Raw genomic sequence first — 24843 nt, forward strand, 5'->3', positions numbered from 1 at the left:
GTCATCTATCAAAGACATGCAGAAATGTGTGTTTTCACTACGTAAAATGGAAGTAAATTTACTTACAAGTTGTACACGAATGACTAGCTTCTACTTTTTACCAAAGGAAAAGAAAATCAAAGTAGGCGTCACACCTAAGAAACTCTTGTTTTGACTCAATCTGAAATGAACCTTCTCCATGCCTACCACCTCTCGAGTGCTCAGGATGTTTAGCTGAGTGTGCTTCGAGTGATTCAAGTGTCTAAACCTTCTTTTTTTTCCGTGCTTGATGTGCTTGTTTTGGTTCTGAGATGGCCCAGCTCCTCTCGGTGAATTCAGGGCTGGTTGCTGGGCTGTCGGGGAGGCGATGAGGACGCAAGCTAGACAGTGCAGACAGGCCCAATGTGGCTCCTGAAGAGTTCAAGCGCCAAGAAAATAAACAAGCCTTTTGATCACAAAGGGCCCATTCACTCTCTCTCACTCTCTTTCTTTCTTTCACTCCCTCTCTCCCCCTTCCCCTCTACTTATCCTCGCTAGTTTCTCCTCTCCTGACCTCTATTTTTTTATCCTCCTCTAAAAACCTCTCCTTGTGTCTTTCTTCCCTCCATTTTTTTTTCTATCTTATCTGCAAATCCAGGACCGAGAGACAGACCTCCATAAAGAAAAGACAGACACATCATCTGACCAGCCAGGGGGCAGACAGACAGACAGACACAGAGAAACACAGACAAGGGCCTCCTTATTCCACTAACATACTGTCATGGTGCAGAGCAGAGGAACACGACATGGAAAATGTCACTCCATCTTTAGTATTTAAAAAAAAAAAAAAAAAAAAAAAAAACAGGGACTCAGAGAAACTTTCCCCTCCAAACATTTTCTGCTGTCACGAACATGCTCGCTGCTTCATTTTTACTCCTCTACTGGGTGTGCTTGGCAGTGTTTTCTTATGCATGCAGATGGGCCGGTGTCAAAAGGCCTCTCCCTTTACAGTTCTGTTGTTGAGACTGCGTGCTGATCACTCTGGGTGTGGCTCTGCTACCATTTGCCCCCTCAGGCCTGTTTTCCATTTTCAAAACAAGCTAGATTTCCTCAGATAGAAAACACTTGGCTCTGAAACAACAAATAAGGACGCGAACGGAGCTCCATGTTGGCAAATGGAACAAAAAAATGCAAAAAGTAGGCGAAGGAAAAGCTGGAGCCTTTGCGTCTGAAATGGGTCGCAAACTTTACCTCATCGGCAGCGCAGGGTCATTAACACCTCTAATGCAGTGATAGTGACTCTGGTGATTAATTAGTCCCAATCACTCCACCTATTCACCCATATGTAGCGTCAGCTCTCCTGCTGGGCTTTTGTTGCCATTGCTTTTCACATGCAGTCGCGGTCTGCATCCCCCAACGAGGCCACCCTCGACACTGCCTGTTTCATCAACAAACTGCAGCCCAGGTCTAAACGCTCGTCACAGCTCACAGACTGAAATTCTGTGGAAGAAATACTCTTTCACAGACATTTGTTCTCAAAGTCTGTTTTACCTTCTTGTGCTTTTCAGCTGCTTTCTGCAACAAATGACTGAACTGTCCTTGAATTTCTTGCTTGGAGCTTTGCAGATACCCACCGACAGATTTGCATGTAGCATTTGATAGACGGATACATTTTCCACGTTTATTTCCTTAGCCTTGATAAGAGGAGTAACCCCAGCATAGTAATTGTTTGTTTGAAGCTCGTTAAGGGCTTTGAAATATAATTATTCATAGTTTAACAGTTTTCAGCAGTGTACGAGAGCAACTCCTGAATAAATTTCCATTATTTCCATTTACAAAATGTATTATCTTTCTAATTAGACTCATTCATTAGGACCCATCCATCCATGCTTTTGCTTTAGGTTTTCGGGTTTGTTTGCAAAGGTAGGCAGAGTTGTTTGCTCGTGTGCAATCTTCCAACAGCACGTCCCCCAAACAGGGATGATGCTGTGTGTAGACTGAATCCCAAAATATTGCTTCCTTTCACCTGGACGTAGCATTTTCATTGGTGGAAACTTCACCTTCACCCAGCCCAGTACACTGTCTGTCCATCTCCATAACTTTGCACTAATCTGATGGTACTCTATATACAATGATTCTATCTCTTAAATAAGCAGTTTTCACCATTTTCTGGTCTCTGTTGAGAAAATAAAGTTCTCTTTTTTCACATGTACCACCTTAGAAACTTTCTCACCACTGGAAATACTCCACTTGGTTAAGGCGAGGGCAGGATACACCATGTCAAGTCGCTTACTGTGAATTCACCAAACCATTTCCTGCCCTGGGGAGCTAGCAGGTTAAAGGATTTGTTGGAAATGTTTATCGGTTTCAAAGCTGCAGCTCATGTGTGAAAAGGCTTTGATGAAGATTAGAATCTGCTAAGTCACAGTGAGTGATGCCCACAGTGAGTATTTAAATTTTTCACACACTAAAGAGCGAACACAAACTACAGATTTTTAACGAAGGAACGAAGGTTTGGTGGGAGGATGTATTTTGATTCATATGGCATGTTGCTTGCCGTGCAGTGGCCTCTCCCCACCTACACAGCTAAATGCATTCTGTGGTTTCTCAGGACTAAAAGCTCACTGGCAAAATGAGAAATAGTTGTTTTTGCATTATATTATAATTCACTTTTCCTTCCAGTAAGCAGGGCAGTTTCTTGTAAATCAAGACACACTGTTAGCTCTGCACAGGGATCTCAAAGCAAAATCTAACTGAATATTTGCTCCTCATTCAAAGGAACCCACGTGGATTCCTTGTTTTTGTGCCGCGCAAACCAGATGCAACAAGACTGTTCACGCTTCACCTTGTTTGTCTTGATGCGTCCTTGGGTTGAACAAAAGTTCAGCAGCAGCAGCAGAGGAGACGCATTAAGCTAAGGGGCAAACTGAGGCGGAAACACTGTGTCATTATTAGGCCTTTCATCACAGCCGGCATTAGTGGGAAGAGCGCAGGTGTTATAAAAACCCCTCAGGATGTCGTGACAGCGAGCTGGACCTCAAATCAGTCAGCAAACATAAATGTTATTATTTACACCAGCTGTGACGTGTGAAAGCCTCACCTTATAAGGTGTTAATGTTTGCTTGTGTTTAACGTGATTATTCTCAGAGACATTATTAGAGAAACACACACGGCACTAAAAGAAAGCAAGTGTGGTGTTAGAAGTACAACAGTGGAAAAACAGCCTTTTAACACATTCATTCAGTGGAAAAAACTGAAAATCTTTAAAGCGTTATTTAAATAAAATGAATATCCGCACATTAAAAACTCTCCGACTCTTATTCTCCAAAATACGACTTTAAAAAAATTCTTGTTTCTCACTGAAATTGAAACGTCTACGATCTTTGTCTAAATCTTAATTCAGGATTCTTTGAGTATCAGTTCTCCCTGTTTAACTGAGAATAACTCGCTATCTTGGCTCAACTCCAGTGATAAGGAATATTATATAAAAACAGATATACGCTCACCAGCCACTTCAACAGATACAAGGTTAAACTCCTTTTTGCCATAGATTCAAATAAGGTGCTACAAACTTTCTTTAGGGATTTCATTGCCAAGCGACATGTTAGCGTCGCACAGTCTGTGCAGATATGTTGGCTGCACATCAACGATTTTACTCTAGTTCCACCACATCACAAAGGTGGGCTACTGGATTGAGATCTGGTGATTGCGGAAGCCGTGTGAGTGAAGTGAAGTCAGTGTTGAGATTATTTGAGCCTCGTGACATCGAGTGTTATCCTACATGAAGTGGCTACATGGTCATTGTCAGCAACAATACTCAGGGAGGCTTTGACATTTAAACAATAATCACTTGGTACTAAGTGTGCCAAGAAACTCTCCACCACACCATTACAGCCCCACGCTGAACCATTGATACAAGGCAGGATGGATCCGTGTTGTTTACGCTAAATTCTGGCACCACCATCTGAAAGCAGAACTAAAGACTCATCAGATCAGGTAAAGTGTTAATTGTAACTCCAGTTTCCTGTTCTTAGCTAATGGGAGTCAGTCCTTGTGTTTTCTTCTGCTGCTGTAACCCATCTGCTTAATAGTTCAGTGTGTTGTGCATCCAGAGATGCTCTTCTACACACCTTGGTTGTAACAAGTGTTTATTTGGGTTACTGTTGCCCTTCTCTCAGATTGAAAGCTATTTTTCAGATCGTTCTCTGCAAACCATGGAGATCGTTGTGAGGGAAAATCCCAGCAGATCAGCAGTTTCTGGAAAAACTCAGACTATCACATCTGGCACCAGCAACCACTTTTCACATTCAAAGTGACTTAAATAAGGTTTCTTCCTCATTTTAATGCTCAGGTTGAACTCCAAGAGGTCGTCTTGATCATGCTTACGTGTCAATGCATGCCACAGACTTGCCACCATATTTAATAAGCAGTTGAACAGGCCTACCCAGTGTGTGTTTTGGGGGTTTTATTTTTCATTTAACTACATACTGCACAACATTTCGAGATATGACAGGTTTTCAGCTAACAGTTGTCTGGGAATCACCTTTTTGCTGAAAAACTAGTATTTAAATCCTGTCAAACTGTCTTATCTTTGTCATCTGTCAGAGATTCAACTACATAAATGTGTTCCTGCAACAGGTGCTAGGAGAAAATGTAAAATTGGTTCTTTGTTGGGTGTCAAAATGTTCGGGCTAAAAGTGAAAAAGCAGCTAATGTCCAAAGTAAAACTTTGGAAGACCTTCAGAAAGCCTGGAGAACATTTCCTCGAGACCACTTTTAAAAACGATTAGAAGAAAGTCTGGCACCTTGGAAGCAAAACGCAAACAAATGAGGGGGTGACTCCAGACTTTTTCACATTTCACTTTTTTTTTTGTATGGGTGGCTACTTCAGTTTTTTGCATACAGTCTGCAGCTGGCGTTAGTGCGGGATCGTTCTCCTCATCTAACTCCTCACAAGAAAGTGACTCATCGTGGAGGGTTTTTGGGGGCGAAGGTGTTATGAAGCATCACATGGAAGTATTCAGGTAAAAAGATGATGATAATGATGAAGAAGATAAGGAAGTAAAGAGCACTTGAAGGTGAGGGGGAGGAAGAGGAGGAGGAGGTGGAGGAGGAGGGGGGTACATGTAGGCAAAAGTAAAAGTTGATGAGGATGAAGAAGGAGGAGGATGGGGAAGTAAGTCTTAGGTGATGAGATGTTTTCTGTTGTACTGCTGATGTTATTATGGCTGTGTGTGTGTGTGACAGTCACCCACAGGATGCCCTTCACGTCCCACACACTGCCACTCAGAGTAAATGAGCAGAGGAGGAACGGAGATGGATGGATGCACGGACGGATGGATGTGAGGAGAAGACAGTGGGATGGCTGATTGGCTGGAAATAAGGCAAAAGAAAAGACCCACACTTTTTGTCTCGCCACTTTATTTCCTTCCACCCGCTCCCTGCTCTCCAGTTCACGCTCTTGAGTAATTACTGCTCCTTTCTTTCAACTCCCTCTCCCTCTACTGCCTCCTCAGAGCCGATGTAAGTGCTGAAGGGCCCTTCATTAGAGAGGAAGAAAAGAGTGTGGGAGAACAGTGTGTGTGGATGTGTGTTAAGTGTGGCTGTATGAGCAAATAATGCTAATAAGCGCCTGATGGGCTCCAGTTGATGTCCACTTATAATTACAATCTATGTAAATTTCTCACCAGATCCCCGCGGGGAGGCGAAAAGAGCGCCTGTTGCTCGGCCCTTTCCTTCCTTCCCTGCGTGTATAAATAACGGATGGCGGCTCCCTGGCTGCCTCGCTGTCGCAGTTTACAGGTAAACACGGAACCTCTCATGACCCGCGGCGGTGATGGGTCTCCACAGCAACGCCGTGACGCGCCAACCGGGAGAGAGCGGGGCGACAAACTGGAGGCAGAGGCGGAAGCTCCGGGCAGCGATGAGCCGCGGTCCTCTGAGAAGATCGTCTATTAGCACGATGACTCACTCCACATCACCGTCATCTCCCTCTGTGATTCATCTCTGATTGCAGTTACATTAAAACAGAAATATTTATTCATCATTAAAATACGTCATAAGCGCAAATGGAGAATATCTGACGAAAATGTCTTCGGGTTGTTTTCTTGGTACTCAAACGCCACATTTCATTTAATATGTTTGGCTCCTTGGGCTTTGGGACAAACAAAAACATGCGCTGTCAAACATGCGGCCTGCGGACCAAAGTGTGAGCATTTGAAATTCTCTTGAGGGGGGGGGGGGGGGGGTACCAGCATTAATATTACTATATTACTGTTGTTTTATTTCAAATAGTTGTATGTAATACATTATTTTAATGAGATATTTTAGATTTAACTTTGTTTCCCACTATAAAGCTTTGAATGTGTGATTTTGCAGGCTGGGGAGTCCTGACCTACAGTCGCCAATGTGTGAGCTCTAGGTCTGACCGAAAGAATGAGCTCACAGATACAATCAGCGAGAATTAGCTTTCCCCAAGGGGTGGCTGGCTTCTCCCTTAGAGATAAGGGTGAAGAGTTCAGTCATTTGGGGGGGGACTCAGAGTAGAGCTGAGGTGGTTCGGGCTTCTGACTAGGATCCCTCCTAGGCGTCTCCTGAGTGGGGTGTTCCAGGCATGTCCTACTGGGATGAGGCCCCGGGGCAGACGCAGGACATGCTGGAGAGATTATATCTCTCAGCTGTCCTGGGAACACCACGGTTTTCCCCTAGATAAGCTGGAGGAGGTGGCTGGGAAGAGGGAAGTCTGAGCTTCTCTGCCTAGCCTGCTGCCCCCCTGCAACCTGGACAAGCAGCAGAAAATGGATGGGTGAATGGGAACCTCTAAGATCAGGAGTAGTAGTGTAGAGTGGGGAAGACAATTGCTCAGAAATAAAGATGCAGTATTGGATTCAAAATTTATTAAATAAATGAGGATATTATGTGTAAAGTTTAAATTTCCAGACTATAAAATTTCACTTGCTGAGCATTCCTGATTCTCGCATCTTCTCTCATCGTCCTGTCGTTCTTGCATCTTTCTCCCGCTCTCAGTGTCAGACAATAACATTTTTTTCTCTGCCAGTTTGATCACATTTGCTGAATTTGCCTTTAAAATGATCTGTCACTTAACAAAAATGTTTTTTGTTTTTTTTTATGCTTGATCCTCAGCTAGCTTCTGAAGTTACATCGATCGTAACTTTATTTACATCTGCACAGTGAACACACCACAGGGATGAGAAGGGAAAAGAAATGTGCTGAGAGTGAAAGCAGACTGTGGGATGTTATTATTTTCCTATTAATGACTTAGCATATCCACGCTGCACCAGGCAGCACAAGAAATTAACTCATTTGTTTGTAATATGCATTAATCTGCTTATCTGGTTTAAATGCTCATTAAATGAAGATGCCAGGATGCAGTTCTGGATTATTTCAGCCCATTTTAATTCCTGTTTGCAAAGTCAGAATTTAAAGTTTGGTAGTTTTAGCAATTTTTGGGGGGCCTAGATATTTTTTTTTAATTTAGATATAGTGAGTCTAAAAATACTCAAATTACCTTCTCTGGGTAAAAAAAAAAAAAAGTGGAACGTGTCAGAGTGAGTCGTGTGTATACCGTACATAATTGTTCATGCACTTTTTCCCTTGTTTTGTTGTTTCAGATACATTTTTTTTTCATGTGTCGTTGTCCCACTGAAATATCAGTCTATTTTTTTTCATCTGATCTTTATGGTTGAAACAATGGCATGTGATATGACAATAATAATGATGATTATTTTGATTATTCTTTCTAAAGGTCTGCAGGGGGCGACTCCTCTGATAGTAAAAAGAATGTAAGACTAAGTAATTGACCTCTGGGCTTATTTATTTAAATGCATTCATTCATTTCTATGATCTCAGAAAACGCTTTCCTGTTGAGTTGGCAGCATGTAGCAGCAGGTCTTAATTAAATACATTTTGTCAAATCCGGCCTCATTAGAGTTACAAGGGATGATAAAGCTGGGCCTGTTTTATGTTGGAGTTACCTTGTGAGTGAAAAGTCGCTGCTTTACATACTGACCCTCAGTTTTTAAGAACCACGCCTCAATCATCATCAAGTAGAAAGCTACAGCCTAAGGCTGCAAGATGTCATCGAAATATGGGTGACATTACAGTGGCCATATCCATGTTTGACATGCAGTCTAAGGTACTTGATCAAACACATTTAACCTCCTAAGACCCGAACTCTTTCATGGCATGCATTTTTTAAATTATTTTTTTATTTGCTATTTGGGCTGATTGGGACCTGATAAATGTAAAAACAAAGAATTTTGTGTTTTGTTTTGTTTGTTTTTTCCTGATTGTTGTTTCTAAGAAAAATGAGATCCATATGAGGATATTTGCTTTAAAATTCAATAGGATAGTGGCAGTATAATGTCCTTATAAGTGGTTATCAGGCCCTTGTAGAGCAAAACTTTGTATTTTGGTCTAGACAACCAAAAATGTTTTGGTTTTTTGGGGTTTTTTTTTAACTATAGAGCATTATGTTGTCAGGTTGTCTACCAACATGAAATGAAAAGTGATTTAAATAAATAAATAAACGTCACTGTGGCCTAAACAAACATACACACAGTTCAGAAATAATAAGCTAATACACAAGTCACTCAAGATCGGTTCATGAAGTGATTAAAAGTTATAACAGAGATGATACAAGGAGGGGACGTCATAAATAAATCTAAGATTTAAGATTCTTGACTCAGGATTTAAGAATCCTAAATTAAAAACTATGGAAAATGCAGTAATAACATAGGTGGTGGTACTTTTAGACTTTTGATCAGATTTAACTGATGTTTTGTTCTCTTATCAATTGTGACACAGAGACCAGTACACATTTTAATGCAAAGAATATGATTGTATGCAGGTTTTACACTCTGGTGACAATTTATAGTTAGTTTAGATAAATCTTCAAAATTACTTTGCAAATAATAGGTGTTTATGATCACTTCTCCGTTGTATGACTTGCTTGTAGAAGGACAATGTTTAAAATCAGTGACTTATTCACAATGTCCTACCCGTATAGATAATTCTTTGTAATGGACTATAAAATGAGCTCAAGGTTATCATTAACCAAACTGAAACAAAAACTAGGTGTGGCAGATGATTTTAGATGACTGAAACGGAAATAAAAACAAGACTTCTAAAAAAAAAAAAAAGAACACGCTGAAATATTTTGTAAAGGGGCAAAACTAACTAAAAGAAAATATTCAGCAAATGTGGATTTGGGATATTTACATGATAAACATCCCGAATCCCAAATTATAATATTTTTAAAAAAGGTTAAAACCAATGTTTAAAATAACAAAAACAAATCTAAAACTGGACTTTTTCAAATGATAAATGTAAACTGAAAGGTGCAAACCCACACTGGAAGCCGACTGAAACTAAACTGAAGTGAAAATGATGAATCAAAATCAGCATGTTGTATCCACTGTGTCGTATATTTTCTGTTGATACATAAAACGTACGCTGTGCCAGTTTATGTTATGATGTACCGCTCTCATTCCTCTCGTCTGTCCATCACTTTTTCTTAAGAGCAGCGCATCAAGCCTGGGTGGTGTAGTGGGCGCACGTCACTTTTTGCAGGGCATTGTGGGATGTTTTGCACTATATGAGCTATATTAATACTCTGTGCACTGAGTAGCCAAGATCATCGGCAGCTTCTACAGCTGCACTGTGGAGAGCACACTGACTAGCTGCATCACTGCACGGTACAGCAGCACTGGTGCTATGGATCGCAAACGCCTGCAGTGAGTGATAACAGCTGCGGAGAAGATCGTCAGGACTCTGCTGCCCTCTCTGCAGAGCATCTACCATCGCAGAGTCCAGAGGAGAGCTGCCTCCATCCTCAAAGATCCCACACACCCTCAACACAGACTGTTCACCAAAAGGTCGAAAGTCACCATTATTCAGGAGCCAAAGGTTAAATTGAGAGCATGTTTTACTTTTTATCAACTTTGGTGATGCTAATATTCAGTACACACCTTTAAGATGCTTTTAAAGTGTTTGCTACATATAATTCACAGGGGTGTATACAGAGGGGGGTCGTGGGGTGGCACCAACCACTTCTGAAATGTGACTGATGATTAAACTCTTGACGTATATACATACATCACAGATATTATGGAATGCTTTATTCACATTACATTAAAGCTCACTACATTGGATTTTTTTGAAAAACTTATGCTGATTTGAATATTTGATTTGATTTGAATGAGTGGGGAAACCCTTGTAGGCAAGCACAGCAGTAAGATGTTTCTTGTAGTTTGTTACCAGCTTTACACATATCTCATTGTCATGATGAAAGACTCATCCACAGCTCATCTTCAGTGTTCTCCATGAGGGGAGAAGATCCTCATCCAAGATTTTTTGGTACATGGTCCCATTCATTACCAATAGTGTTCTTTGCAACTGTGCTCCCAGCTGCCATCAGATCTTTAACAAGCTCCTCTGGCTGGGTAGTCACTCAATGACATGCAAATAGACTTCTATCAAATACTATCAAATGATTTTATTCCCCCCTGTATATAGAGTGGCTGTGCCTCAGGATGTAGAGAAGGTTAGTGGGTTGACCCTTGGTTCCTCTGAACCTGAACTGTGTATCGGTGTGTGTGAGACAGTTAGACGAGGTGAACATTGAATGAAAAAGCTGTGGTTAGAATGAGGCTTATAGTAAAAAGTGCTTCAGAGCAGAATATTTCTGTTCTAATTCACTACAATGAGCGGTTGTTAAAGCAGTAGGTGTTAAAATACCTGATGTTAGTTTGAACACGAAGCAGCCAAAGTGATAGCATGATGGTTTATATAAGAACAGTTTTATGTTTTATCTAAGTGTCCTCACACACCCATCTATTGCTGTCTCCTTCTGCCCTCGCTCTCTGCCGTTGACCTCCTTCTTTTCTCCTTTCATTAAACAAATTGCTGTATTCTACCAACTGCAGAGGGTCATGTTCGTGTCAGGATATAATTTTTAAGAAAAAATCATTCTCGTAAGTTTATTTCCGTGCTACTTTGATGGTCCATCAGTTGCTATATGGCACGTGAGTAACGTGATCCAGTTTGTGCCACCACATTTAAACAAAAAAAACGATGGAAACGCCCCTGGCAGGCAGACTTTTTTTTTTTTTGCCTCGTCCCACCTTGCAGCTTTTCCTGGAAAAGGTAATCTTCCATAGACATAGACGATCTTCGGCACAAAGTAGGCGTTCAGTTTCTCCCTCCCTCCGTGGGTCAGCGTGGGCGGCCCCGTGTGGCAGGAGCAGAGCGAAACACGACACCCCGCCAAAGGAAGGGGGGCAGAGAGAGAGCACGAAGTGTCTGAGTGAGTGGAAAAAGTCTGAGGGAAGGAGAAAGAACAGGAGTCGGTACTTTTGTTCGCCTCTGAAGCACCGCTGTTGGACTGTTGCTGAGGATGAGGAGGGTGATGATGATGGTGAGGAGGAGGAATCGACCATGCGACATGGCTGCAACAAACGGGATGAACATTTAGACTCGTCACATTCCGTTGCTCCAGCTCTGAGCAGCACGGCTCCTCCAAACTTTGACCTGCGCCATTCAGACCCTGGCGGCTGGATTTCCCCCCCTCCTGAGACTCGGGGCAACTTTTCCGCACCAAAACCCCCGCAAGTGAACGAAAATACTCCGGCGCAAAAGTTTCTGGGCAGGCGTAGATGTGTCGCGTTATACCGCTAAACTCCATGCGAAGTTTGCGGCTGGTTTTCAAGTTGAAAGCGGAGCCCGTAATCGGCGCAGGCTCCTTCTAACAAGCCGCCTGTGAGAACAACACCGGAGGAAGGAGTGGGGGTGTCGCTGCTAACTTCGCTAGCTAACTTTGCTAAGGGCTAGCCAACAAACACTCAAAAGTTGACGGGGAAAGTGAGCGAAGCGGCTGCGGCTCACCGAAGACGACCACAAAGATGAAAACCCCGGCGGACACGGGTGAGTGAGCACCCAAACACACTTAATAATAGTAATAAAAAACTTTTATCACCCGCTACTGTTCTTCAAATGAAAACAACAGGGCTTAGCATCGGCGGCTAAGGCTGGTTAGCACGCTAACAAACTCTCCGCTCCAGGGAAAGTGTGACAAAATTATGGCGCTAGAGAGAATCCATCCGAGCCTCTTGTTATTGTTTTTAATAACCCCAGAAAGACTCTCACTCATGACCGTTATGTTTACACGTCTAAGAGGATCGAACCATCCCCAAATGAGCTATTTGAAAACTTAAAACATTTAAGGTAAAATGAAGATGAGAGATTTACAGTAAGAGTTAGCCTAATTTTCCGGATCAGTGGTGAGGAGTCGGGGTCAGCGCCGAGGTTCACCGTAACAAGAGCTCTGCATTTGGTTTATTGTTGATGCCACAATAAGATAACCTTTATTAGTCCCACACGTGGGAAATTTGTTAATGCACCCAGTTTCAAATTTAATGAGTTAGTTTGACTACACGGGTCATTAACACTGCATGCATTGGCACTGATAGCGATGCAGCCACAGTTTTCATGCAGCACCTAGTCTGGAAGAGGTTCCCAACGGTAATTATAAGTTTGTTTATCTGCATTGTTGTGGAGGTAAGACACCACCTCGTTGTGGTTGGTGGGCCACATGCAGCCCAGTTTGATCTCCGGGTCCAGACCAGTAATACCGCATAGTAACCTGTATTTTAAAGAAACACCCCTTCAGATTTTTCTCTTTTTATGTGTAAGAAATGGACATCTTGACCTTCACCACAGTCGAGGTTTCAGAGGGAAAAAAGAGAGACCCCTTGCTACACAACTAAAATTAACAGAACATATTTCTGATCAATTTTCTGGGTTAGGAAAAACATCACATCACAATGGAAACAGAAAACAAATCGCACGTAGTTCGAATTAAGTAACAATGTCGATATATATATATATATATATATATATATATATATATATATATATATATATATATATATATATATATATATATATGATTCAAACAGTTGGTCTACATTTAGAAATACTTTCTACACACTTTCACTCCTGTGTGGTTAGTGTGGGCATGACCACACAAAGAATAACAGTGAATTTTCACACTCTACAGTGGGCCAAATTGAGCCCTTTTGCTGGGCCACATGTTATGACCCATCTTGCTCCGACAGAGCAGTGCTGAGAAAATAAAGCAACTTTGAATTGAAATGTGTTTGACGCCACTGAAATTGAGATGGGGAATTTCTGTGTAGAGCCATTTAAAATCCAAAGCTTACTGAGCTTTGACCAAACTTTAACGTCAAGGAAGTGATGAAATGCAAACTACTAACCAGGTGTTTTGATTGTTTTAAGCCGAAGCCAGCCCACATTTCTACTTATCACTACATCAAAGCTTGAAGAGGAATGTGAAGAGTGACTACATAATTGGATTGGGAACTTAACTAAGGGTGCAACTGATAAGGGTGACCAGATCCAGACACCGTAAATGTGGGGCAGAGAGAATGTGTGTGAGGGTGATCTGATAAGTCTAAGTAAAGAAACAACACAAAAAACATTGCTGGTAACAGGTTTGGCATTAAGAAATGTCTCTTCAAATTTCTCATCACAAAACAAAACTGAAATGAATAGGTCAGCCTGCAGATCAGGAAGTTGCTTCCAGTGACCAATCTAGCGTCGTCAGTTAGGATTGGGCCGATATATTGGATTGTTGCATATCTAGACCACGCAACTCTTTCAGCCACACATTTCAGTCTAGTTTTAGTCTTTATTTGTTAGGGATCCTTCACAAAACGTCAATCTCATAAGAGATAAGATCGCTTATACCAGCGAATTCCCCAGGTGCACATGATATTACGTAAACTAAAATATCAATGCTGTGTGGGACATTGTTTTAATGTGTGGGATTGAGAGGACATTATTTTTTTACTTATTTTTAAAGTGGGACACCTGGTCACCCTACATAGGAATGAGGTGATTGTTAGCTGAGATATTTTAACTGTCCTGGTTAGTGCTGCATATTTTTGTGTCATTGTTTAGTTTAATGTGCTCTGTGTTTCCTGCAGGGCACTTTGAAAGTAAACCTGTCTGACCCTCTGACACGTGAGAATTTGATCCGGTGCGGTTAACACCTTTGCTGGGACTTTAAATGGAGTTTAACCCAGAAATCTCAGGCCCTGCTATTTGAAATTCCTTTCATTTTTCTTCGACATGTTTAGTTTCAGCGAGATTATTATGATTTTCCATTCACAGGTTATGATTTTCTTCCATTGTGCATTTAGGTGCTCTTAAACTCAGTTTAGTCAAAAGTGCTTTGTGGTAATCGAGGGCAGGCGTGGATCCAGCTCCCATAATAGATGTTTGAGTGGGGAATGCCTCACCACAACACAACATCATAATTAGAAATACGACTTTCAGATCTCTTTGTTCCCCCAGATAACTCTTGGATCACAGAGTTATGAATAACGTGAACATTTTTTCCCAGTGGGTGCTCTTTAGCTATATGGATCTGAACATCGTGCTGAAATAAGTTTATGTAATCACAATGAGCAGCCAGTCCACTGCACAAAATGCTCAACAGGTGCAAGAAATGTATTTTTTGGTGCTGAAATTAAAAGTCTTAAACAGTGACCACTTTATTTTTAGAGCAGCACATGTGGCCTATTTCAGATGTCTGAACATTGTAGCCCTCTCTAAAGACTTTAATTATCCAGAGGATCAGATTGCCGAAGCTACATTGCATTTCCTTTTATTTCAAAAGAAGTGGACCAACGACTGTTTGAACCATTCAGCAAAAAGATAGCTACCTTTGTCTGTTTTCTGAATGATTTATTAATTTGGCTCTGCTGATAAGATTGCAAACAGCTTAAAGGAGTTCACACTGGTTGTTGGACTTGTTTTTAAGTTGTTCCTGCTCTTCGGCATTTATGGTCTGATTCATGCTGACTTCCTTTAGTTTCTAGGGATTGGAGTAAAGCTGGGGAATCATGGGTTTAAATGACACTGTCTGTAGCGTTTGCATTGTTATATGATGTAGGTCATTTTAGTCTAAAGGCCTCTTTTTTGTGAGGGAAGAGGGTGTAGTACAATGGGTTTAAGTACCAGAGCACACCTATACAGTTGTTTCCTGTCTGAAGAACCTAGACATACCTGTAAATAAAGTCTATGAGCTTCAGTTTGTATGCGTTCTCCCCGTTGCTGTGTGTCAGCCTTTAGGGTTATCATGACTTTTATCACAGAAAGCCTGAACTTTGTTGTCTATTTTTTTTTTTTACTTAAAAATTACATTCTTGGTATTGGAAATAGTTTTTACCTGCATGAAACAAAACAATAAGAACACTTTGTCTACAAAGCACTTGTTATATATAAAAACCAATCTTCAGGACTTTACAGGACTTTAAAAACAGCAGAGCATTTTTTAGCCCATCCTTTTTTCCCTCAAGTCTAGAAACTCTTGTTTCATGTCTGTCATGATGTTTTCCATTGAAGTCATGGAAAAGTGATTTTGATTTTTTTAATCGTTCACTTCTCAGTGCTCTACCTACATTCTTCCTCCCTTGTATTTACGCGTACAGCCCTTTTCCATTAGTGCCTACTTTGATCGGCTTGGTCCAACTCTACTAATTTTCCAGTACGATCGAGTACCACCCAACATACGTGGGGTCATTATAGCATGCGTCCAGAAGTCCCATAGCGCCATTTGTATGTGACATGAACAAAACAACAATGGAGGACATTGAGGCAATGGTATACCTTTTGCTTGGTCTAAGGCATTTTGTCAGACTCGGCGACGACAGTGTTGCTTGTTTGTAATCCTTTTCGCTCATTGCTGGGTTTCAGAAATGGCGGTTTTGAATTTTGTGGTGGAGATTCTCTCATGACTAGTCTGTTGACGTCACGTTTTCGGATCACCTCAGATGCGAGTAAGTACTAGTGGAAAAGGATGTTTTAATATTATCTAATAAATCTCCAAGTTCTTGAGAAATTGTCTCAAATTCACTGAGTCATTTAAAGGTGCTGGTAACTTTCAGGGTAGAACGTTTTCTTGATGTGTTAGTTAGCTGGTGTGCTTAATAAGTCAAAGCGCTTTAAATGTCAGTATGACAGCTTTGCCTTTTGAATTTTGCTTTATTGGTTTTCTTGCATGAAATATGATTCACTGATGATTGAATTTTAACCAGATCACTATTATTTCTTCATCTTGAGTGGGGAGTAAGCGGTACAGCATCATTCTAGCACACTTCTGTACCAATGAAGGAGCCCCATGCCAATATTAAAGGCCCCAGATGGGAGCCATGATCTATATATAAATGTATACATGGGCCAACCTCCACTCTCTTCCTATCAGGAAGTCTGAAGTCTGGCCCCACCAGCACCAGCTCCAATTTTCCGCTTGTGTTACTCGTTATATCAACAACACGCCACATTTGAGACGTCACAGCTGTAGACAGCGAGGACCAGCAGGCCAGCACGCTTTGTTGCACACTCTTATGTGTATATGTGTAGTGAAAGGAGCCATACATGAGCAATTAGCTGGTGTTAAGTCTGGTAAGGGCAGGGCTTCTGTTTATGACTGAGTGTATTTGTGTTTGTGTGTGTGTGTTAATATGTGTGTATATGTGCCCACATGTCTGTCACTCTGCGGCCGTACCTGACATTAATGTGGTCACAACAAAGTGAGTGTTTGACTTTTACCAGCGTGTCCAAATTGCCCTTGAGGAAGACCATTTGGTTGTGGGCAGTTGACTCAGCTCGTTGTAATTACAGGAAGAACGACTTAGACATTTTTTATGCAGATTGAAATAGCTCCAATAACACTGGTTAGACCGGAGCTAATGAACCACAGGCTCATTTTGCTTTTAAAAAAATGATGCCATTAGTTTCCTTTGGGAAGGACTCTGTCGTGTTACTGTCTCACCATTATACTGAATTATACTGTTGGCACCAGCACAATTACTGGCAGCACAATTGCACTACAAGTTGAGGCTCAGTTGTTTGTCTCGAGGAAAGTTTGAAAAGAGGAGCTGGCTGCTGATGTATAGCGACGCCGTGGTGCACTTTGAGTCTTAAGACGCCCTGTCTCTGCGGGATTTGTCAGAGGCCGCGCTAGACATTGTATGTCATTTTGACAGACAGGGTCATAAACTTGAATGCTTCTATGGTGAAACGTTTGCAAGAGCATATAGTAAAAAATCCAAATACTTTTTTACCTTTTAAAAAACAACTGAGTCTGTAGCTCTGAGATTCACTCTGTTGACCTGTCAAAGACTCATGTTACTGCTTAACTGTAAGAAATCAGACCATCTATGATGTGTTCTTAGCATTTGAATGATTTAATGTTGTGGTAGAGGCACCATTGGTGCTTTAATTAACTAAATTACAGCCAACTTTCAGACGTCTTTGTCACCGTTTTTAAGAAAGGAAAAAAAATCTCAGTGAATGAGATTTCTGTCACTTACTCCTCGTCCACTGCAGTGTGCTTCAGCTGAAAGAAGTAAGGCACATGGTTTTACGTGGGTGAACCTGTGGAAGGATTTTTAACAGTTGCCTACAGTTGCATTAGTCCTTGGATCACCAAGCGTCTCTCACTTATGGCAGCGTGTGAAGGAAGTGTCAGCTGGCTCTTTGCTTCAGCTCTCTGTCCATCTCCCCTATGTTTCCTGTGCAAGCTTCCCAAGGATCACAAGGCCACAGCAAACTGGGGCCTTTTTGTTTTTTTGCCCCTCTTAGAATAAACACACAGTGACATGGGCTTTACAATCATTTTAATATTAGAGTTCAATTAATTTCACTGTTAAATAATTGCAAGTGATTTCTGCCTGACTTGCTCTTGTGTGACTGATATCGGGCAATAAACTGGATGCCAGTCTCTCCTGTGGATACTAAATAAAAGCAGAATATGTTTTGGAGAGAAATGGCATTACAAAAAAAACCCCCAAAACATAAATACTGGTGTGACAGGATGTACCTTTCTCTCATTTTCCTCCCATTATGTGGTTGCTGTGAGTGATCGGGTCGCCCCTTGAGTCGACCTGATCACATTCCTGATTACTGCTGAGCCAAGCCTGGGCAAGCAGACCCTGGAAAAACCACAGCAGAGTGACGTCAACATTTCTCTGGTGTGCTGTCAAGAGGCAGCTCAGGTCAGCTTTGCTGTGATCATCTCTCGATGTTACGGCGGGCCTTTTTTCCTGGAGGTGTGTATGTACAGTGGCTTTAGTGACCCATACAAAGCGTAGATAATAGACAACAGGTTGCTCGAGCTGGGACATGCTGGCCAAACAAACACAGAACGCTCAAACACAGGAAAACCTGACAGTCTGAGAGATGAGCGTTGACAGACATCCATGCCTGAAATAAATGTTTATTGTCCTATTACCTCAGGTTGTGTTTAACTATGCCATTGCTGTACTTTCTGCTCTTTCTGTCTTTGCTTTAGTGGATTTTTTTCCTCTTGTCTCCATGGTTGCACTGTTTGTTTTCCTGTCCTATATTTTACAAATCAAGCAGCTCATTTAAGCATTTTAAGTTTAAACTGCAAATGCATTCGAGCCTTAAACTTGTCTTTGGACTTATCTTGCCTTAATGATGGTAATGTTACCTGTCACTTATCTGTGGACCTGCTCTTTTTCCTTGATAGTTAAAGTAGAGTTACATTTTTAGCTAGTATCCCTCCAAGTGCACATCTTTGAAGCTTGTCTCTGTATGAGAGCGAGAATTTCTGATACAGCAGAGAGCCTCACAGAAAAAGCATGCCAGGTGTCATCCAGGTCAGGTGTCAGTCCACCCCTGCAGCACTGCTGGTGCAAACTTTGGTCAGAACGTTATGAGATCTCTGTAATTGTGAGAATTTACTTCATCGTAAATGCAGGGTTCGATTAAATTTTGTGCAGTAGCTGCAATCCCAAAACGAAATTCCAGCCCTGAGTGGTGAATAAATTGTGGCTGTATCGATCATTTTTTTGATTACGGATGTATACATGAGAGAAAACAGACAAAACAACATCAATCAATATATTGGTCTGCATATTCTTATAGATTTTTTTTTTTTTGTATCTCAGCAACCAGGCTTAAAGTTTTAGGAGGTTTTTAATTGCTTTGCCTAAGGGCTCGGTGATGGTTGTTGTGTAACAGCTTTATCGTCTAAAAGCCTTATCTATTCTCTTGTACTGTGAAGCCATTTAGGAATCAACAATTTGTAATGTTGCGCTATAAAGGTGACTTTTTTTAAAATAAACACTGATAATTTTCATTCTTTTTTAAACTTCATGTGGACCTCCTTTGATTCCTCCTCCTGCAGGTAATGATCTCCCACAGTTCCCATGCGATTTCTAACAGCACCTGTAGTTCAGTGCTCGAACTTGTAAAGTGCAGCTGTGGGCTGTACATGCTGGCAGGAAAGCTATAACAATCAACCAAACACATTTCCTGTGGAGATGAATAAATTATTGTTGCACCTCCGGGGCTGTTCTGTATTATGTTTTATTGAGGCTACTGACGGAGAAGAAATTGTTCTCTTCTCTTCAGTGATACATTTCTTCCTCAATGTGTGCGGTTTTTTGTTTGTTTGTTTTTTTGTTTTGTTTTTTAACCTTTTTAAACTGGTGTGATTTGAAAGACCCTTCTGTTCTGTGATGGAGAGGCTGATGCTACTATCTGACATATATGTTGAAATTTTATTTGGCTGACTTGTTTTTAGCTTGTCAGATGCTGTTGTTATATTAAAAATATCTTGAGGTGACGCCACAGCATGTTCAGTGGTTGCAGGGAATTGTAAAATGGAGCCCTCCACCAATTATTTTTCTTGACAGTTTTAAGCTTCATGTGAAATTGTAACCTTAGAAAAACACTGAAGTGTTGTCCAATTAATATTAATATCAGAATTTCAGTCAGTGATTGCCACAGACTAGCTTTAATTGGTATATTAACTTAACACCCACCAAGTCGCCAGTGACCCATCAAAGGTTTCCAGTTTAGTTGTTATCAACCATGTTTTTTTTCTAATTGCTTTAACAGTATAAAAGATGAATGTTGTCACATCACCCGCTGGTTTTGAACTCTACATTATAAATCCTCAGTGTTCGAATTTTGGCTCCAGATATATATTTTTAAGTCAGAAAGAATAATATGTTGAAGAAAGGGTTGAGTTATGAGCTATCAACTATCCATCCAGACCAAAACTCTTTTGTAGAAGGTTGTAAACATGCTTGAATAGTGAAAAGTTCAACATTTCAAAATGTGGATCTGTGGGGATTGATTCACGTTGGGAGTCGACCTCCAGTAGCCACTGGATGAACTGATGTTTTTTGACTTTTTTTTTTTTTTTCCCTTTTTTTTTTTTCCCCCCCCTTCACTGGGAAAGAGATGATGTCACTGTTGTGGAAATCTTTGATATCGTTTAACTATTCTCAAGATATTGTAGTCCTGCCGTCGGTCAGAGGGACTCTAACTCCACCTAACAGACCATCATGTGGCGGCAGTGCTAGGTCTTCTCTGGAGATCCGCTGCAACCTAGAAAGTCTATCTAACCAGAACCTGGCTCATCTGTTACTACACAAAGCTCATCAAGGCTTCAGAGCAGATGCCTGCTGTTCAATATAGTGGAGTTGAGACCATCCACAAAGTGAGGAACTGACTGAGGAGAAAAAAAAAAAGCATGGCTACACCTTTTGCTTTCATGTGTCTCCTGCTTCCACCAAAAACAGTCTCATTCAGTGAGTTATGGAGCTTTCATCACTAACCTGATTTAGACATGGTGCATGCGTCTCCTGATTTATCAGTGCACATTTGTACAGATAGTATCACATGTTGCTCAAAAGAATGCGCTCATCTCTCAGTCAGCCTCAGTAACCGTAAGCATTTATGATCGAGTGAGTTTGTGTTGCCTCCTTGACAGCTGACCCCCAGTGGGGCAGATGAAAAGACGAAGCAGGTCAAGTGGAACCAACGATTCACTTCACCGAGCAGATAAGAAAGAGTTTTGTAGCAGGACAGCTATCGCTGGAGCACCTGACAGGATACAAGCTTTCCGGCTTCACTCATGTTCTCACACACGCCCGTGAATCTCTTTTGCATAAACTTGAAAACATGCATATAATTCTTTTGGCATTTTATATAGTTTGATTTTGTTTCGGTGTGTGGGTCATTATTCCATAATTAGGCTTCTCATATTTAACGTTTAAATTTCCACAGTTCAGTAATTTAATTTTTTTTAATGTTTCTACGCCAACTATTTTAAACCAATGTGAATCAGCTGTGCCATTGCTAAAATAGGTCATTTTAGAAGCTAATCAGTATTTGCAACTAGTTACCAAATGAAAAGCTGATATCTTTTATATATTTATAGCAGTGATATGACTATTTATCTATATAAGTGCAGACAAATCATTTTCCCTTGAAGCTTTTTTGGAGACTGAGAAAGACAGAAGGTGAGGAGGTAGGGATGTGTTTTGTCAGTGGCTGTTTTGGCTGGAGTCATTTCGACTTAAAGAGGTGTGGAGAGTCATGCCGTGTGTTATGGCTATCATCTGTGGTTCGTGGAGAATGAGAGGAATGGGAGGCTTCCCTGGCTGGTTTGGTGTCATTTATGGCCAGAGGGATAGAGGTAGGTCTGCTTTCTGCACACTGCACAAAGGGGACAGACTAGGTGTGGTCCTGTATAGCTCTGTATAATACTGCCAGCATTACCGGTGCCAGTAAAATAGTTACAACCAAGTTGGTGTTGGAGCAAAAATGTCCACCAGATGCCATCTGTTTTTTAGGGAGTCTGTTTTAACAAAGAAGCATGGTTAGAGGTAGCTTGGCAGGTTATGTTCAAGCAATTAGAGTGACCTACAGTGGGTGGCAACATCTATTATTTTACAATAAAGTGGGAGCATTGACATGTATTAAATCCAGCAGTGGCATTCACTGGAAAGGAGCTGTGGTGCCAGCGGAAAGTCTAGAGTAAGGAAAAAAAGAGAAAAGAATCAGTGCTAATTTATAAAGCAGTTGTCAAATGATGTAAAGCAAATGAGACACTTTTTCAGACCACCTTAAGAGCCACCGAGGGAAAAACTCTGCAACAGGTTGCAGTGAGGAAAGAGCTCCATCTGGTTTTGTGGTGTTTGGACTTTGGGTTGATGCAGGCCAGACTTTTCCTGCCCCCTGCCCCTGCTGGTATAGCACCTGATTTTTTTTTTCTCCTTATCCCACACTGCCTGATTTACAGTGTGACCTATACAGCTTCAGTACTAATCTTATTCATATTCTCACAAATATAAACCCTGGTACTTTTCCCAGTGCTAATCCTACAAACCGGGCTTGTTGGATATGTTTATTAAAAACACCTCCAAAACTCCCGAGTTCTTGTGTGGTGCTTTGCTGAGGTCATTACAGAGGAGCCAGACATTGATTCAAACAGCTGTGCATGGCTCTAACCTCAGAGGTTTGGCACACCCACAAATCAACTATTCAAGACCTCAAGAAAGGGACACTTCTTACTCACACCGCTCAGCAAATGTGGTCTCTTTAAGTTTCTGACCACCCCTGAATGCATCACTAGTATGTTTGCATTCACAGGTTTTTTTGCAGACATTTGAAGAAATTTAGAAAACTGAGCAAAAATGGTAGAATTTGCAAGAAAGACAGCCTTCTACATGCAGCTCTGTTTCTCTGTTTTAAAGTGCATTTTATAGTATTAGCAGCACATTGCACAGTCTTGTGTTAAGAGCTGAGACTCTTTGTCATAGCTGTGTTCAGACCATTAAACTTTTGTGTGTAGACACCCCCGAAGCCCCATTTTAAGCCAAGAAGTACCCTGACCATGCTGAAGGATTATTAGGGATGCTTTGTCTGATGATCTTAAAAATATGTTGTCTTTTCCAGCTTTTTACAACAAGTGTAAAGAAAAATACATAAAAGTAACAGAGTCAGCATCACAAAATTGTTGATTTGAGATGCACGTGCACCTTCTACAAGAGTGCATGTGCATGGCAAAAAGACAGTGTGGCTGTAGTCTTTATAGTAAACACAGAAATCATTACTTGTAAAAGAGTCACTGTGTTCAGATTAATTAAATCCCAAGCTAAGAAGCATCTGAGCTGGCTCTTGGCTGTGTCTGAAGGACATATTTCTTATGCATGAATGGAACTGTTTCCTCCAGCTGGTCTTTAATGATTTCTTAGCAGCACGTAATGAAAAGGATCGTCTTTACTCACGACAAAGGCAGCAGCGCGTTAGCTGTATGTTGGCTTAGTAGGTATACGAATACTTCTCATCACATTCAGTGTGTTTGTGATAAATACATGCAAAGACAGGCAGCCATCCTTATCCTTATCCCCTACTGTGCATTTTGCAGGTTTTTCTTTTTAATTATTATCATTAAATGTGCAATGAGGTGCCCAACAGTTAGTCCGGGCTTATCCACATTTAAAGTAAACACAGGTTTATGCAGCAATTATCTGCTGTCACGAACCTTGGATTTATTCAGAAACAAGCAGTTATTTTAGATTTCAGTGGCTTTTAGTTGCTTTATTTCTAAGATGTTGTCTACCCCTTTATGTGCAATTTCTATTTATAGTATTTGTCTTTTGTGGTGACAGTCTAGTATAAAACCAATAGTATAAACTAGTATAAAAGCAGCATGGTAAGTTATGGTTTAAAGACAGTGGCTTTTGATTTTACCAGTTTATTGCAGTCGTTGCAGTGTCGCTGTGTGATGAAACAACGGAAAGGAGAGTGGTGTAACATTTTGGCAGCATAAAGTTAAGGTTGTGTCTGACTCCTTCAGACTCTAGAAATCTTTTGGTGAGTGGAGAAAAAAGTGAGCCCGAAAACAAAAGGGAGCGCGAGCAGAGCACAGTCTTACTTTTCCGATGTGTTTGCTTTAGTTATCGGTCTGTTGGGAATCCTGTGGCTTTCTCTCTCTCGCCTGGCTGTCGCTACTTGTCCTGGGAGTCTGTATGTGGAGCATTGATGTTTGATGTGACACTGTGTGAGCTAAAACATATGATGTTTGTGTTGCCTAAAGGCTAATAGCCTGAAAACTTTGTTCGTACTGCACATCACACACGCCCACACAGTGGAGATATACACGCACGCTCTGTCTCTCCCCCTCACCTACATTAAGACGATAACAAAAGTTCACCGAACCTCTATAACAAACATACCTACAGTTTTCTCCATCCCTGCCTCAAATGTGCACAATGTCGGGCTAAAAGGCATTGTGCACACATCTCACCCCTGGCCAGATCAAACCACGGAGAGGTCGATGAAGAGGAGAAGATGTAGGATGAATGATCTGAAGAAGGAGGGGCGAGTTTACTGGCTGCATTATACATGTAACAGAAAGTTTGGCTGAGCAGCCTGATGTAACACTAGCATTCATGCTTGAAGCTTGTTTGTATTTTTATCCGGAATCTGCTGGGATCAAGCACAACAGAGGGCACCTTCTTTTAATCACCCTTTAAAGCCGCATTTAATCACGGTTTTCCTTGCTAACAATGAGTCTTTGGGGCTGACTGTGCACAACAGCAGGATCAGAACAACGTGCATGTGCGCAAATGTTTTTTCCTTTTCCTCTGGCTAAACTCCCAATAGTTTCTCTATGCCTCTAAAACCTTATTACTGTTAAAAGGCTTTCAAGCATTAACTTGTCTTTGGTTGTTTTCACACCTAGTTTGTTAATTAAGTTCATTTATTCTGGTCCAAAGCAGTCACTGAGTTTGTGAACTTGTAGCTTTTTCTGTGATTTTGCTTCTTTTTACACAGAACCAATTCCAAGCAAACTCCCAAGTAAACCAAAATACATCACTACAAACCAAGTGGCACATTCAGCCTCCTTATTGGTCAGATTTGTGTGGGACAGGAGCAACAAAACTAAATAAAGGAAGAACATGCTGAGTGTCAGACTGAGGCTGGATCGCTCTGGACTTTGCTTGGAAC

The 24843-nt window shown here is 41.2% G+C and overlaps 1 protein-coding gene and 1 long non-coding RNA gene across 2 annotated transcripts in view; one reads left to right on the top strand and one right to left on the bottom strand.

The window, feature by feature from the left end:
- Positions 1–5362: 5362 nt before the first annotated feature.
- On the bottom strand, positions 5363–5897 carry LOC145423397 (uncharacterized). Its single transcript, XR_013904451.1, has 2 exons — positions 5646–5897; positions 5363–5498 (listed from the first exon to the last, which is right to left on the bottom strand). It is a non-coding gene; the product is annotated as an uncharacterized LOC145423397 (long non-coding RNA).
- Positions 5898–11080: 5183 nt separating this feature from the next.
- Positions 11081–24843, top strand: part of erf (Ets2 repressor factor) — a 45081-nt gene continuing 31318 nt past the window's right edge. Inside the window, exon 1 of the mRNA XM_026155570.2 lies at positions 11081–11901. Coding sequence (XP_026011355.1) covers positions 11880–11901 — 22 coding nt within the window. The 5' untranslated portion in view covers positions 11081–11879. The remainder of the gene's footprint in view (positions 11902–24843) is intronic.

This window comes from Astatotilapia calliptera, chromosome 22 (assembly GCF_964374335.1).
Source record: "Astatotilapia calliptera chromosome 22, fAstCal68.1, whole genome shotgun sequence".
NCBI lineage: Eukaryota > Metazoa > Chordata > Actinopteri > Cichliformes > Cichlidae > Astatotilapia > Astatotilapia calliptera.